This window comes from Mytilus trossulus, chromosome 4, assembly GCF_036588685.1.
Source record: "Mytilus trossulus isolate FHL-02 chromosome 4, PNRI_Mtr1.1.1.hap1, whole genome shotgun sequence".
In the NCBI taxonomy this organism is placed as follows: domain Eukaryota; kingdom Metazoa; phylum Mollusca; class Bivalvia; order Mytilida; family Mytilidae; genus Mytilus; species Mytilus trossulus.
In genome coordinates, this window is record NC_086376.1 from 64,952,448 (window position 1) to 64,965,923 (window position 13,476).

Consider the following 13,476-nt stretch of genomic DNA (forward strand, 5'->3'; position numbering starts at 1 on the left):
TATTTCATTATAAACTAAAGAAAATTCTGATTCTAATGATATCTAGTGTTATACAAGTATCTTCATTAACATTAACACCACTAAGGGTCAATTATAGATGGTCCCTCAAAATATGACGTCATAGAAAAAAACTGTTGATTGCACCCTAAATTGTCTCAAATTATGGAGTTATTTCCCTTGTCACAATCTAGATATATAATTTGTCTTAAATTATGGAGTTATTTCCCTTGTCACAATCTACACAGATATTTTTGTCTTAAATTATGGAGGTTTTTTTCCTTGTCACAATCTAGATATATAATTTGTCTTAAATTATGGAGTTATTTCCCTTGTCACAATCTAGATATATAATTTGTCTTAAATTATGGAGTTATTTCCCTTGTCACAATCTACATAGGGTGCAATCAACAGTTTTTTTCTATGACGTCACATTTTTAGGGACCATGCATAAGTGACCCTTAGTGGTGGACTGATTAATAAAGATACTTGTATAAAACTTGATATCACTGGAATCAGAATGTTCTCTAGTTTATAATGAAATAAAAATAATGTGTACTTTTAATATATTAAAAACATTCCATCCAATGAACATGGGGGAAAAAAGCTCTAATTTTGACAGAAAAAACTTGAAACCAGGTCATGTGCACAGACATGAAGACATGATCCATGCACATTTTTCATAATCAAAACTGTTTGAAATTTGTAGGTTTTTACCTGGCCTTTCAAAAAAATCTTGTTTCAGGGTACGGTTTCCTGCTCCGAAAAGAGCTACAGTGGCTGCAAATAAGTTTTCAATTTTCACTGCCAAAAAAATAGGATGTTTACAAAGTTGTCTCCCCTCAAAACATGTAAAGTTAATTTAATTTTTAAAAATATTTCAATCATTCAACCTGTTTTAATTGAAAGCTAATTAACTAGTTTTTACAATCAAACACAAAAAACATGATACTTTTGCACCAATTGAGTTAATAAACAGGGGTTTCCCTCCATGGTTATTTTTAGTCAGGGAATAACCCCTAGTTTTTTATACGAAACTGTTTATAGCACCCATAGATAATTTGTCTTAAATTATGGAGTTATTTCCCTTGTCACAGTCTAGAAATATAAAATGTCTTAAATTATGGAGTTATTTCCCTTGTCACAATCTACATAGATAAGTTGTCTTAAATTATGGAGTTGTTTCCCTTGTCACAATCTACAAAGATAATTTGTCTTAAATTATGGAGTTAAACTTATTTCCCTTGTCATAATCTACACAGATAATTTATCTTAAATTATGGATTTATTACCCTTGTCACAAGCTCCTTAGATACTTTATCTTAAATTATGGAGTTATTTCCCTTGTCACAATCTCCATAGATAATTTATCTTAAATTATGGATTTATTTCCCTTGTCACAATCTCCATAGATAATTTATCTTAAATTATGGATTTATTTCCCTTGTCACGATCGACATAGATAATTTGTTTTAAATTATGGAGTTATTTCCCTTGTCATAATCTAGAGAGATAACAATGATGTATTTCATGATTTTGTGCACAATACAATTGTATATTGCTATCATTATGACATTACTATTTGGCCAGAAATATTTGCTAAGGAATATATGGGAATTAATCTTTCTATTTTTGGTTCACATTTAACCAAGAAATCAGCAAAAAATAGTATCCCATGAATGACAATAAATCCGCAAATCCAAACCACTGTCATGATAATTTTTTTTCATATTAAAAACAATGTCATGAACAAGGCCAAAATATTGCAAGAATCTTCCCTATTCTTCTTCACTTTAGTTCTAATGATCTATTTTTAGTCATATGAGAAGTACTTTGCAAAACATACCAAGGTTATTGTACATTGCATTTACTTTCCTACATTGGCTAGAGGTATAGGGGGAGGGTTGAGATCTCATAAACATGTTTAACCCCGTCACATTTTTGTGCCTGCCCCAAGTCAGGAGCCTCAGGCCTTTGTTAGTCTTGTATTATTTTTAATTTTAGTTTCTTGTGTACAATTTAGAGTTTAGTATGGCATTATCACCGAACTTATATATATATTTGTTTAGGGGCCCGGGCCAGCTGAAAGAGGCCTCTGGGTGTGGGAATTTTTCGCTGCATTGAAGACCTGCTGTTGTCTATTCTTCTATTGTCTGGTTGTTGTCTCTTTGACACATTCCCCATTTCCACTTTCAATTTTATGCACTGTAAGAATCAGTACCTTCAGATAATTATAACAAATGTATGAGAGAAACATTTATTAATGGGTAGTAATTTTAAACCTGCATACATAAACAATTCAATTAAAATAGAATATGTATACAAAAATGATATAATATGCATAATAAAAGAAACCGACCACTGCAAATTACTAAAACACAACAAATAAATGGAAGCAAGTATATACATATAGAATTTCACTGATTTTACATACACTTTACAGAATGTGCATGGATTTTTAGAAAAATTAATTCAAAAAATAAATCTTGTACGTAGTCTTTGAAAAAGTCAAATATAACTAATGATGCCATTTTTTATGTTGGATTTTTTGTGTGCGTTAAATTCCTTGCAATTGAGATATATTAGAAAAGAAAATATATACAGAAAAGGATTATACGTTTTAAAGAAAAGATAGCCTCTTACTAACACAAAAAAGAGAGATTTCCCCCCAAATGTAAGTTGTCATAAATTGAAACTCATTTTTACATAAAGAAAAAAATAATTTCAAAACGATGTTAGTACTGATACACATAATACTTACTAAAAGTTTGCTAAAATGATAAAAAACTTTATTTTGTACAAATGAAATCCATATGTCACAAAATGTTATCATGCAACTAACATACTCACATACAAACATACACACATGTAAATATAACAAATCAATTGTACAAATGCTATGCCATCAGCAGAGTTGTATCACACACACAGTGTTACATGTTTACATGTCCTTCATTTCAGGCCATAAACATTGAAATAAATGATACATGTACAAATAAACATACACACTTTTACCATCAATTTTGTTCATACTAACATATCGTGAACAAATGAACATAAAAAATAAACATAATTATATCAAAACATTTTTGTTTCACAATTCATCCTAACACATGATTTTTCTTACTCTCAAAAGACAATTACATATTTTATATAAATTTTATATACTCTTGTTATTACTGCTAGAGGCATTTTCTCTCGATGACTCCACTGAACAGTTGAGTAATATACTATCCTCTAATGAGAGGGAAGCCCATGGTGAGCCACATGGTGTAATGTCTAAATCTGATAGTGAATCATGGACACTCGGTGTAGAATCCCAAGATGATCTGCTGTTGTCACTGTATTCTGTAATTACTTCATGCGTTTTCGATCTAAAAAAGATTTAAAATTCCAAGTAATTATAAAGATCTAAGAATTTTACATTTAATGTTAAACTTGAATTTAAGTTCCCTTGATATGCATAAAACTTGAATTTAAGTTCCCTTGATATGCATAAAACTTGAATTTAAGTTCCCTTGATATGCATGAAATATTTGCCACTGCACATTAAGTAAACTTCATCAATAATCAGTATTGTTGATATTGAATTCCAACTCCAACATTTATACAATACACTGGACTGATACTGCCCAGCTTTAGTTTCACCTTTTGTTGTATTGAGTATAACTTTATAAATCAGTCACAATTAAATGTCAAATCATGCATCTCTGCAACGAAAGTTCCAAAATATGAAAAAAATCCACATGAATATTGTGTTACATTTTCTCTAATGTTTATCACTTTATGTGATATTTTGAAAGAAACTTTGGACATGCTTAACCCCACAATCTTCTTTATGTGCCTTTCCCCAGGAGTTTGTAATTCAATTGTAGTCATTTGTTGCTATAAATCATATTTATTTTTCGTTCATTATTTTTTATATAAATCAGGCAGTTAGATTTCTGGTATGAATTGTTATACATGTAATTTCATCGCCTATTATAGCTTGATATGTGGTATATGTTTGGCTCATTGCTGAAGGTCACACTGATCAGTCCTAAAGACCCTATTGGATATCCCACCACCTGACACAACATCAGACATCTCATCACTTGACATTGCCTTAGACATATAATCACTTGACACATCATCAGACATCTCATCACTTGACACATTATCAGACATCCCATCAGTTGACACATTATTAGACATCCCATCAGTTGACACATCATCAGATATCTCATCAAAGGACACATCATCAAACATCTACTCATTTGACATATCATCAGACATCTAATCATTTGACACATCATGAAACATCTAATCATTTGACACATCATCAAACATCTAATCATTTGACACATCATCAAACATCTAATCATTTGACACACCATCAGACATCTCATCAACTGACACATCATCAAACATCTTTTCATTTGACACATCATCAGACATCTCATCAACTGACACATCATCAAAAATCTAATCATTTGACACAACATCAGACATCTCATCACTTGACACTACATCATACGTCTTATTACTTACCTCCAATCACTTGACATTTTTTCAGACATCTCATCACTTGACACATCAGACTTCTCACCACCAGACACTACATTAGACGTCCAATCACTTGAAACTGCATCAGACATTCCACCACCTAATATCACATCATACATTGCATCACTTGACATTATATCATCCATCTTAACACGTGACACTATATCATACATTTCAGTACCAGAGACACCATCTAACATTAAATCACTTGACACTTCATCAGACATCCGAACAACGTGACACTACATCAGACATTTCATCACTTAGTCTTGAGGAAACGATGATAGTCCGTCGGACGGGGACGATAAATGGCTGGCCCGTGTTAAGAGAGAGCCACATCTCTTGCACGTTAAAGACACCCTTGTAGATTTCGAAAAAGAGTAGGCTAATGCCGCTACAAGGCAGCACTCGCACCCGCAAAGTGGAAAGGGATTAATATAAGTAGCAAAACTTGTTTCCCAATCCACTATAAATAAATATGTTTAAATTAAATTAAATCACTTAATATTACATCGACACTACATCAGACATCTCAATACTTGATATCTCATCGAAACTACATCAGACATATTAATACTTGATATCACATCGACACTACATCAGACATCTCAATACTTGATATCACATCGACCCTATATACATCAGACATCTCAATACTTGATATCACATCGAAACGACATCAGACATCTCAATACTTGATATCACATCGAAACGGCATCAGACATCTCAATACTTGATATCACAGCGAAACAGCATGAGACATCTCAATACTTGATATCGCTTCGACACTACATCAGACATCTCAATACTTGATATTACATCGACACTACATGAAAAATCTCATTACTTGAGATAACATTCGACATCCTTCGACTACATCAGAATTTTTCACTACCCGAGAAAATATGGGACATCTTGTCACCTGTGACCATATCATGCATACGGGATCAGAGCAGACATCTGACAAGACCACTACAAACGACAGCTCTGTTCCATTAATTTGAGATATCTCATAATCTGACATGGTCCTTTATTGTGATGGTCGATTCTGATTTTCACCATCTGAATCTCTGAAATGATATTTTCTAAAATGATATGAGATAACAGCAGAAACGTAACAAGCTGAGACCACATCCGATATATATCTCTACATGGGAGTATATATCTCAAATCGCCATTAGAACCACATAGAAGAACAGAACTTTACTGAATTGAATCACACCATTTTCTTTTTCATAAGTTTTCAGTCTTAGTTTATTTACCTCTTTATTGGAATACATGGAGGAGACGAACTTGCGGAGGCCGTTGGTGTAGTTGATCCATCTGATGAAACGCATTTTCCTTGCCTCCAAATACTGTTATCCTAAAATAAAATCAGAAATTGCACCTTGAAATACATATTTTTTGTAAATTTGGACACTGAAGAAAATAAAAACACAATTATGAACTGCGGACCGCCGAATGTCGCAGAGAAATGTCGTCAATCGGTAACTGTACACTTAAATTGTAAAAAATGTATTGTAAGCAACCGACGCCTCATTTAAAATATTTAATTGCATTTGTATAAAAAAAGATCTGCAAGGGAACCCGATTTCGTACAGAAAAGTGCCATGTCTGCATGTTTAACAACCAATGCGATGAATGTTTGTAAGGTGACCTGTTACAAGTTAAAAATTTTGTCCATATGCAGCACTCTATTATTTTGCAGTTTATTTTGTAGTTGCAATCTCCTTAGAAACGTTGCACGATACTGGTGTTACCTAACGTTACACGCTAAAGACGTTACTCAAATAAAAAAAATCTCAAGTTAGATTGAACGTTATTCAGTTGACTTCAATTTTAACAGATTTTATAAACGAAATATGTTAAAAGTTAAGATTCATGTTTTTCTTAGATAATATAAATTAAACTTTAAATAAAATTGAGACCATTTGATAAATTACATTTTAAACATAAAAGCCTATTCACTATGCACGGCAACAGCGCTCATTGAATGACATAAATCAAAGAAAAACGTATTCCAATGCAGAAAATGAAGAAGGAAAATGTACTTTAGTACCAACATCGTGCGCAGCGTCTGTATGATCAAGTATTTTCTTAATTCGTAGACTGCTCAGAATTAAGCGGAATTGGAGTGTTTGGATAAGTAAACAACATTATCATGTGTATCGTGCAGTATGAACAACTTTTTTTTGTCTTTCAAAGAATGACATAAATCAAAGAAAAACGTATTCCAATGCAGAAAATGAAGAAGGAAATGCGAAAATTCCTCCGTCTTCTCATTATCCTGTAACACTAGTGTTATGAAAAATTTAAATAAGAAAATGTGAAATGATTACAATGAGAAAACTCTCCATAACAGAGACCAAATGACAAAAAATTAACCGCTATAAGTCAACATACACGGCCTTCAACAATGAGCAAAACCCGTACCGCAATGGCAGATATAAAAGGTCCCAAAATGACAAATAAAAAAATATACATGTATGTACAAAATACTGAACGAAAAACAAATATGATGTACAGCAACACTCGAAAACCACTGAATTACAGGCCTCTGATTTGAACCCCCCCCACCCCCAATGGTATTTTTATCCACCTTTTTAAAGATAGTAAAAGTTATAAACAAAAATGTAACTTGTATATGCAGTCTATAAAGTAGTGATGGATTCAAGTGGCCAATGAGTTGGCGTAGAGGTCTATTCCCCTTTGATTAAAAAATATATAATCTTTGCATGGATCGTTCATAAAATATTTTCATTTCTCTCCACTCCGCAGTTTATATACCGTTTTACCTCTTAAACAAAACCATGGATCCGCTCCTGTACTCTTATTGTGAGGTAAAATTGAGAATGGAAACGAGGACTGAAAAAGAGACAACAAACCGACCCGTGAAAGAACAGAAAACACCAATAGGTCTTCGAAGTCCGATTCCAAAGTTAAATAAGTTAACCGTTAGAAAAAACTTAGAAAAAATGACATTGATCTATATATATTAAATTAACAAAGTAAGTACCTCACTATTCCATGCTAAGTTAGTTATGGTATTGGTGCCTGTATATTCGGCATCTGTAAAGTTAGAACCACCACCGTTACTATCCCCATTGGTACTATGACAAGACGAATTTTCTGATTGTGGGACCGTTCTGAAACTATGACTCATTTGTATAAAATGTCTTAGTTTATATTCCACGGAATCGTTGAAGCGGACTATTTGTTGTTTTCCGGTTGATGGAGAAACCAGTCTTCGTTTATTTTTACGCCTGAACATCTCCGGACCATGAGCATTTTCTTCTACGTTTCGTATGCAACTTTTAATTGGTTTAGTCAGTGTATCTTTTGGATAGTCCATCTCCAGAAATGACTTTAGAAATGATACAGACTTGCGATTGTTTGTCCCATTACAGCTGTCGTATACATCATTTCGTTCAACGCTTGCTTCAAGTGCTTTTTCTGTAGTGTCTAAACCTTCGTCTGGCTCATTATTGTTAGTTGACTTGTGAAGCCATTTACGAGAATCTTTTTTAAATCGTCTGCCATTGGATATGATTGGATACTTTTCACATGGCAATTCCTCAGTTTTTTCTTCTTTTATTGTTTTAGATCCAACATTATCAAGATTCGAGAATTTAAACATTACCGCTCTGCATCTTTGCCAGACACTGGTAACGTTACGTTTAGAATGGCTTGCGTTGTCAATGCGACGGAAACGTCATAGATATGATCTTCCTTATGGGGTTTTTGATTCTGTGATTATTACAGATATTTTCCTAATGCATGTAGTTCAAATGTTTGGTTAGCTTGCTTGCTTTGTTTGTGTGAAGGGTTGCTCAAGCATCCAATAACATTAAACAAGCTGAAGCCCTGCCTACCTATTGATTGAAGTTGTCAATCTTAACGGTACAATGATTGAGAAAACATTATACAAAAAAAGCGAGCAAGCCAACAAAACTTTTGAAATCCGAGCAAAAGGAAAATAGGGGCGTATGACATTTGCGCCGATTTCATTTTTTCATTTGCGCCGATTTTTCATTTGCTCCTAATTAGATTTAAAGGTAAGTTAATACTTGTACATGCACTGTACTAAACCATTGATAAAATCTGGTTGTTCATTTATGTTTAAGTTAATTTTGATTCATATTGTTCTGGAACTTCGTTGTACATGATGGACATATTACACACTGAAACGAGCCGAGGAGTCATGCAATTCTTTAATCATTGAGGTGCATACATATCGGAGGGTAAGTTCCCTGAAACATAACATAACGGTTAAAGCCAGAGTCACCACGGATTCTATTGTCCAAACACTGATCGAGCATAAACATGTGGCAGATGTCCGAAAGACAGAGATTAAAGAACTATGGGTACTGTCAAGGAAAAAGTGTTGAGGTGTATCTTGTAGATCTTCCATCTCCCCATAGTGAGCAGGGGACAACAGTTATATAAATGTTATGATTGACAATTCATTACATTTGTACAAATGGCTAATGTAAGAGGTCTAAAATGATAAATGAAAAATAACATGACTTGGATTGAGAGTTCACATCTTCTTATATCTATTCACCTGTAATTTACCTGTAAAAAAATCGGCGCAAATAAAAAAAATTGGCGCAAATGAAAAAAAATCGGCGCAAATGAAAAAAAATCGGCGCAAATGAAAAAAAATCGGCGCAAATGAAATGCAGATCGGCGCAAATGCAAAACGCCGGAAAATAACTGTTATGCTGTTTTATATTGATTATTTGATTACCAGACCAAATATGTCATGATTAGTTTAAGACTGTATTTTTTATTATTTGACACAGATTAGTATTTTATTATTTTTTCTGAGGCAAGTGCGTGTGTTATTTTTTTTTTATATTAACTAGAAAATGCCCGCGAAATATACTTTGTTTCATAATCTACAGATAATTTATACTATAGTTTTGGTGTAAGGCGATATTAAAAGCTTAAATCTCAGTTTTGAAGCGTGTCGCAGACAAATACCACCACTCAATATGACACCCAACAGAAACTATTGGCAGCTGTATAAGATATGTCATTGTTATACCCTGCCATGTAGTAATCATTCCAGCCTGTTCATGTTGAATTGCTGCAGTTAAAAGCTCTTTACGTGTAAAAATTATGTTGTTAAATTGCGGAGAGCGTCAAGGGAATATGTATCCCAAAATGTTTCAATGTAAGGTTAATCTGCATCTGACTTCATGTGTTTTCGTGCTCATTTATTTTCGTGGGTATCAATTTTCGTGGAATGCTGAAAACTTGCATTTTCGTGGGTATTTGATTTCGTGATGTTGCCAATCTCTGTATACACAGCCTATTGAAAATAGGCACTGGCTACGGTTACATGGAAATGTAACAATAATAAAAATATTATTGTTACATAGGAGACTAAATGCCGGAATGCAAAGTCGGGTAAGGAACCGATTAATTACGAATGTAACAATAATTACTGAGGCTACGGTTACATAGCGTTATTGTTACATGAAAAACAGCACTATACGATGGGTCTATTAAAATATACTAGATAATAAAAATTAAAGACATTTATTTTATATTTACAATACAAACAATTATTAAATATAAATTCTTTAATTATTTATTTGCAATGACATTTTCAACATATCCAGTAAGTGGTTTTTGGAGCATTTCTAACTCATAACTTAAAGTCTTTGAATTATGAAACGAATTAAATATTATGACCCATTGATATTCGTTTATGGGTTAAAATAAATTACCTTTGGTTTGGACGAGCTCCATCTGATTTTGAAACGAAATTACGTCCTCCGTGGATACATGTATACCGAAATTCACAGTATTTTACTTCACAGTTAGCAAACTTTGTTATAGATGAATCATTTTTTTTAGAACTGCGTTTGTATAGCTGAATGAAATTTGTGTCTTGATATTGTTTCAATTTTGTTTCAAACGAATCCCAAATTTTAAATTTTTCACCCACAACAAAATTGGTCACAAGAATCTCTTCATCCATTGTGCATTGTATAATGACAGTAATACGAGTAGGTGTGCAGTTAAAAACTTAAAGTGAACACTTTTCTCAGCCCGAATTCTCAACAACAAACCATTGGACTATATTTTCACCTTTGGCACTACTTATTTAAAGTAGTATCTTTAAAACACTAAAGCCATTTATACGTTAGAAAAAACAATTTAAACACCATTTGTTAACGATAATATTTATTAGTTATCATTAGTACAAGTATTATTTCGTACATATGCAAGATTAAGGCAACAAAACTATACAAGATTTAAGTTTAATTGCTGTTTTTCATGTAACAATAACGCCATGTAACCGTAGCCTCAGTAATTATTGTTACATTCGTAATTAATCGGTTCCTTATCCGCCTTTGCATTCCGGCATTTAGTCTCCTATGTAACAATAATATTTTTATTATTGTTACATTTCCATGTAACCGTAGCCAGTGCCTGTTATATGGCATTCGTTGAACATTTGAATTCGTGTTTGAGTTGGGTTTTTTTGTTCAATGTTTATATCGATAAAAACAATATTCAAAGAGCTTGTCACAGTGCTAAACTGATATCCATTTCGAATAAGTTGTTTTTTCGAAGGAAGGTTTTCAGTAATTGACGTTCATTGAAACCGATTTCGTCACTACAGACATAGGCATAGCGAACGAGTTAGAATATATAAACACTGTGAATTAGGACCATGGAACACAACCGTAAAAGAAAAATAATTATAACAATAGAGAATAAACAATTGTTCGGTCCTTTTTGTAAATTTATGTTGAGGTCACATGTATTCATTTTTTAAAATTCGTCTAAAGGTAGATTAATTTTAACTGTTTCTGTCAAAGTTTACAACTTGTAAGACATAAGACGTGTTGTATCTTAGGTGTAGTTGATGTTTACCTACTATTCTCTTTTTATCTACACTGGAGTGATAGTGTTCAATGCAGAGGCGGATTTAGGGGGGCAGGTTGCCCGGGCCCCCCTTTTCGGGGAAAAAATTGGTTTCTTATATAGGGAATTACTGAAGTATGACCGAATCGGGCCCCCTCTTAGGCAGTCAGTGGGCCCCCTCTTATGGAAATTTCTGGATTCGCCACTGTCCTGTACACCTATTCCTGACATTTTTACCTATATGTCTATGTTTGTTCATACAATGTTGTCAATATAATGGAATTTTATTGGACTATCATACAATTGTGAGGTTTAATTGGCTATACAAGAAGGTTTTACAAAATCGAAAAATATATTCAGGTTCATCTTAACTTTGTTCGAAAGAATAGTTGGTTTCATGACATGAATTTAAATAGTTGGTTTCACCACATAAATTTCAACATAAAATGGTAGTACAAAATTAATTACTTTAGGCATGTTTTATTATTGGCGAACAAAAAGATAAAATATGCTACACAGCTGAACAAGTGATCAGTAAGCTTGAGTTTGACAATAAATTTGTAGAATTCGGAGGTAGACTCTCTCAACAAATTGTCGACATTCCTATGGGAACGAACTGTGGGCCTCTCTTTGCCGACCTCTTCTTATTTTCATATGAATCGTAGTTACTTCAGCCACTTGTCAAAAATGAGAAGATCAAATAAGCCAGGTTATTTAATTTCGCATTCAGATACTAGTATATTGCTGTTCTTTCCATTAACAATCCGAACTATTCTGATTGGGTTCCATCAATATATCCCCAGAATTAGAAAGTAAAGAAAATCAGACACGGTTTTCCTCCGCCTCATTTTTAGACTTATACCTCGAATTTGACATACACAGACATCTCAGCACCAGAATATATGACAAACGAGGCGATTTTTATTTTGAAATTACAATGTATTAAGTTCCCCCACCTTAGTAACAATATGCCAACTAAGTTACTTCATCTGCATTTCCTAACTTATTCGGTATTCAAGAGCTTGCAGCTTCTACTCTGACTTTGTAAAACGTCACCAGTGTCTGAGCAGAAAGCTGATGAATCAGTGGAATGTCATAGAACGTCTCATACTTTTCTAAAATAAACTAGAAGCTCTTTAGAGCCTGTGTCGATCACCTTGGTCTATGCCAATATTAAACAAAAGACACAGATGGATTAATGACAAAATTGTGTTTTGGTGATGTGTTTGTAGATCTTACTTTACTGAACATTCTTGCTACTTAAAATTATCTCTATCTATAATGAACTTGGCCCATTAGTTACAGATGAAAATATTTTGTTAAAATAATTATACCAAAATTTACAAAATTTAGGAAAATTATTAATAATTGACTGTAAAAGGCAACAACTCCTTCAGGCGTCAACTGACTATTTAGGTCATTTGACTTATTTGTAGATCTGACTTTTTTGAACATTATTGCTGTTTATAGTTTATCTCTATCTATAATAATATTCAAGATAATATCCAAAAATCCCAAAATTTCCATAAAATTAAACAATTCAAGGGCAGCAACCCAAATACTGGTTGTCAGATTCATCTGAAAATTTCAGGGCAGATAGATCTAAAATTGATGCAAAATTTAACCTCAGGTCCAATATGCTCCAAAATGCTTTGGTTTTAGAGTTATATACGCCAAAATCTACATTTTCCCCTATGTTCTATTTGAAGCCATGGCGGTCATCTTGGTTAGTTGGCAAGGTCATCGAACACATTTTTTTAAAAAAAATACCTCAATGATGATTGTGGCAAAGTATGGTAAAATTTGGCCCAGTAGTTTCAGAGGAGAAGATTTTTGTAAAAGATAACCTAAATTTACGAAAAAAATGTAAAAAATGACGATAAAGGGTATATTTAACGGACGCCATCACAAGTTTGTTGACTACTATGGAATATCTATTTCATAGATGATATCGGATATGTTCCCATAAATCATCTGTGTCATACCCTCAACCACAGAAGTATCTTTCCTCTTTAGTTGCCATCCAGGCTTAATTCAATGGATATTGAT

At 33.1% G+C, this 13,476-nt stretch overlaps 1 protein-coding gene across 1 annotated transcript; it reads right to left on the bottom strand.

Moving 5' to 3' along the window:
• Positions 1-2,242: 2,242 nt before the first annotated feature.
• Positions 2,243-8,218, bottom strand: LOC134714112 (uncharacterized). The gene is made up of 3 exons (XM_063575358.1): positions 7,559-8,218; positions 5,805-5,905; positions 2,243-3,371 (listed from the first exon to the last, which is right to left on the bottom strand). The coding sequence occupies exons 1-3, from the start codon at positions 8,177-8,179 to the stop codon at positions 3,158-3,160; spliced, it is 936 nt and encodes a 311-aa protein (XP_063431428.1). The 5' UTR covers positions 8,180-8,218; the 3' UTR covers positions 2,243-3,157.
• Between the last annotated feature and the right edge of the window lie 5,258 nt (positions 8,219-13,476).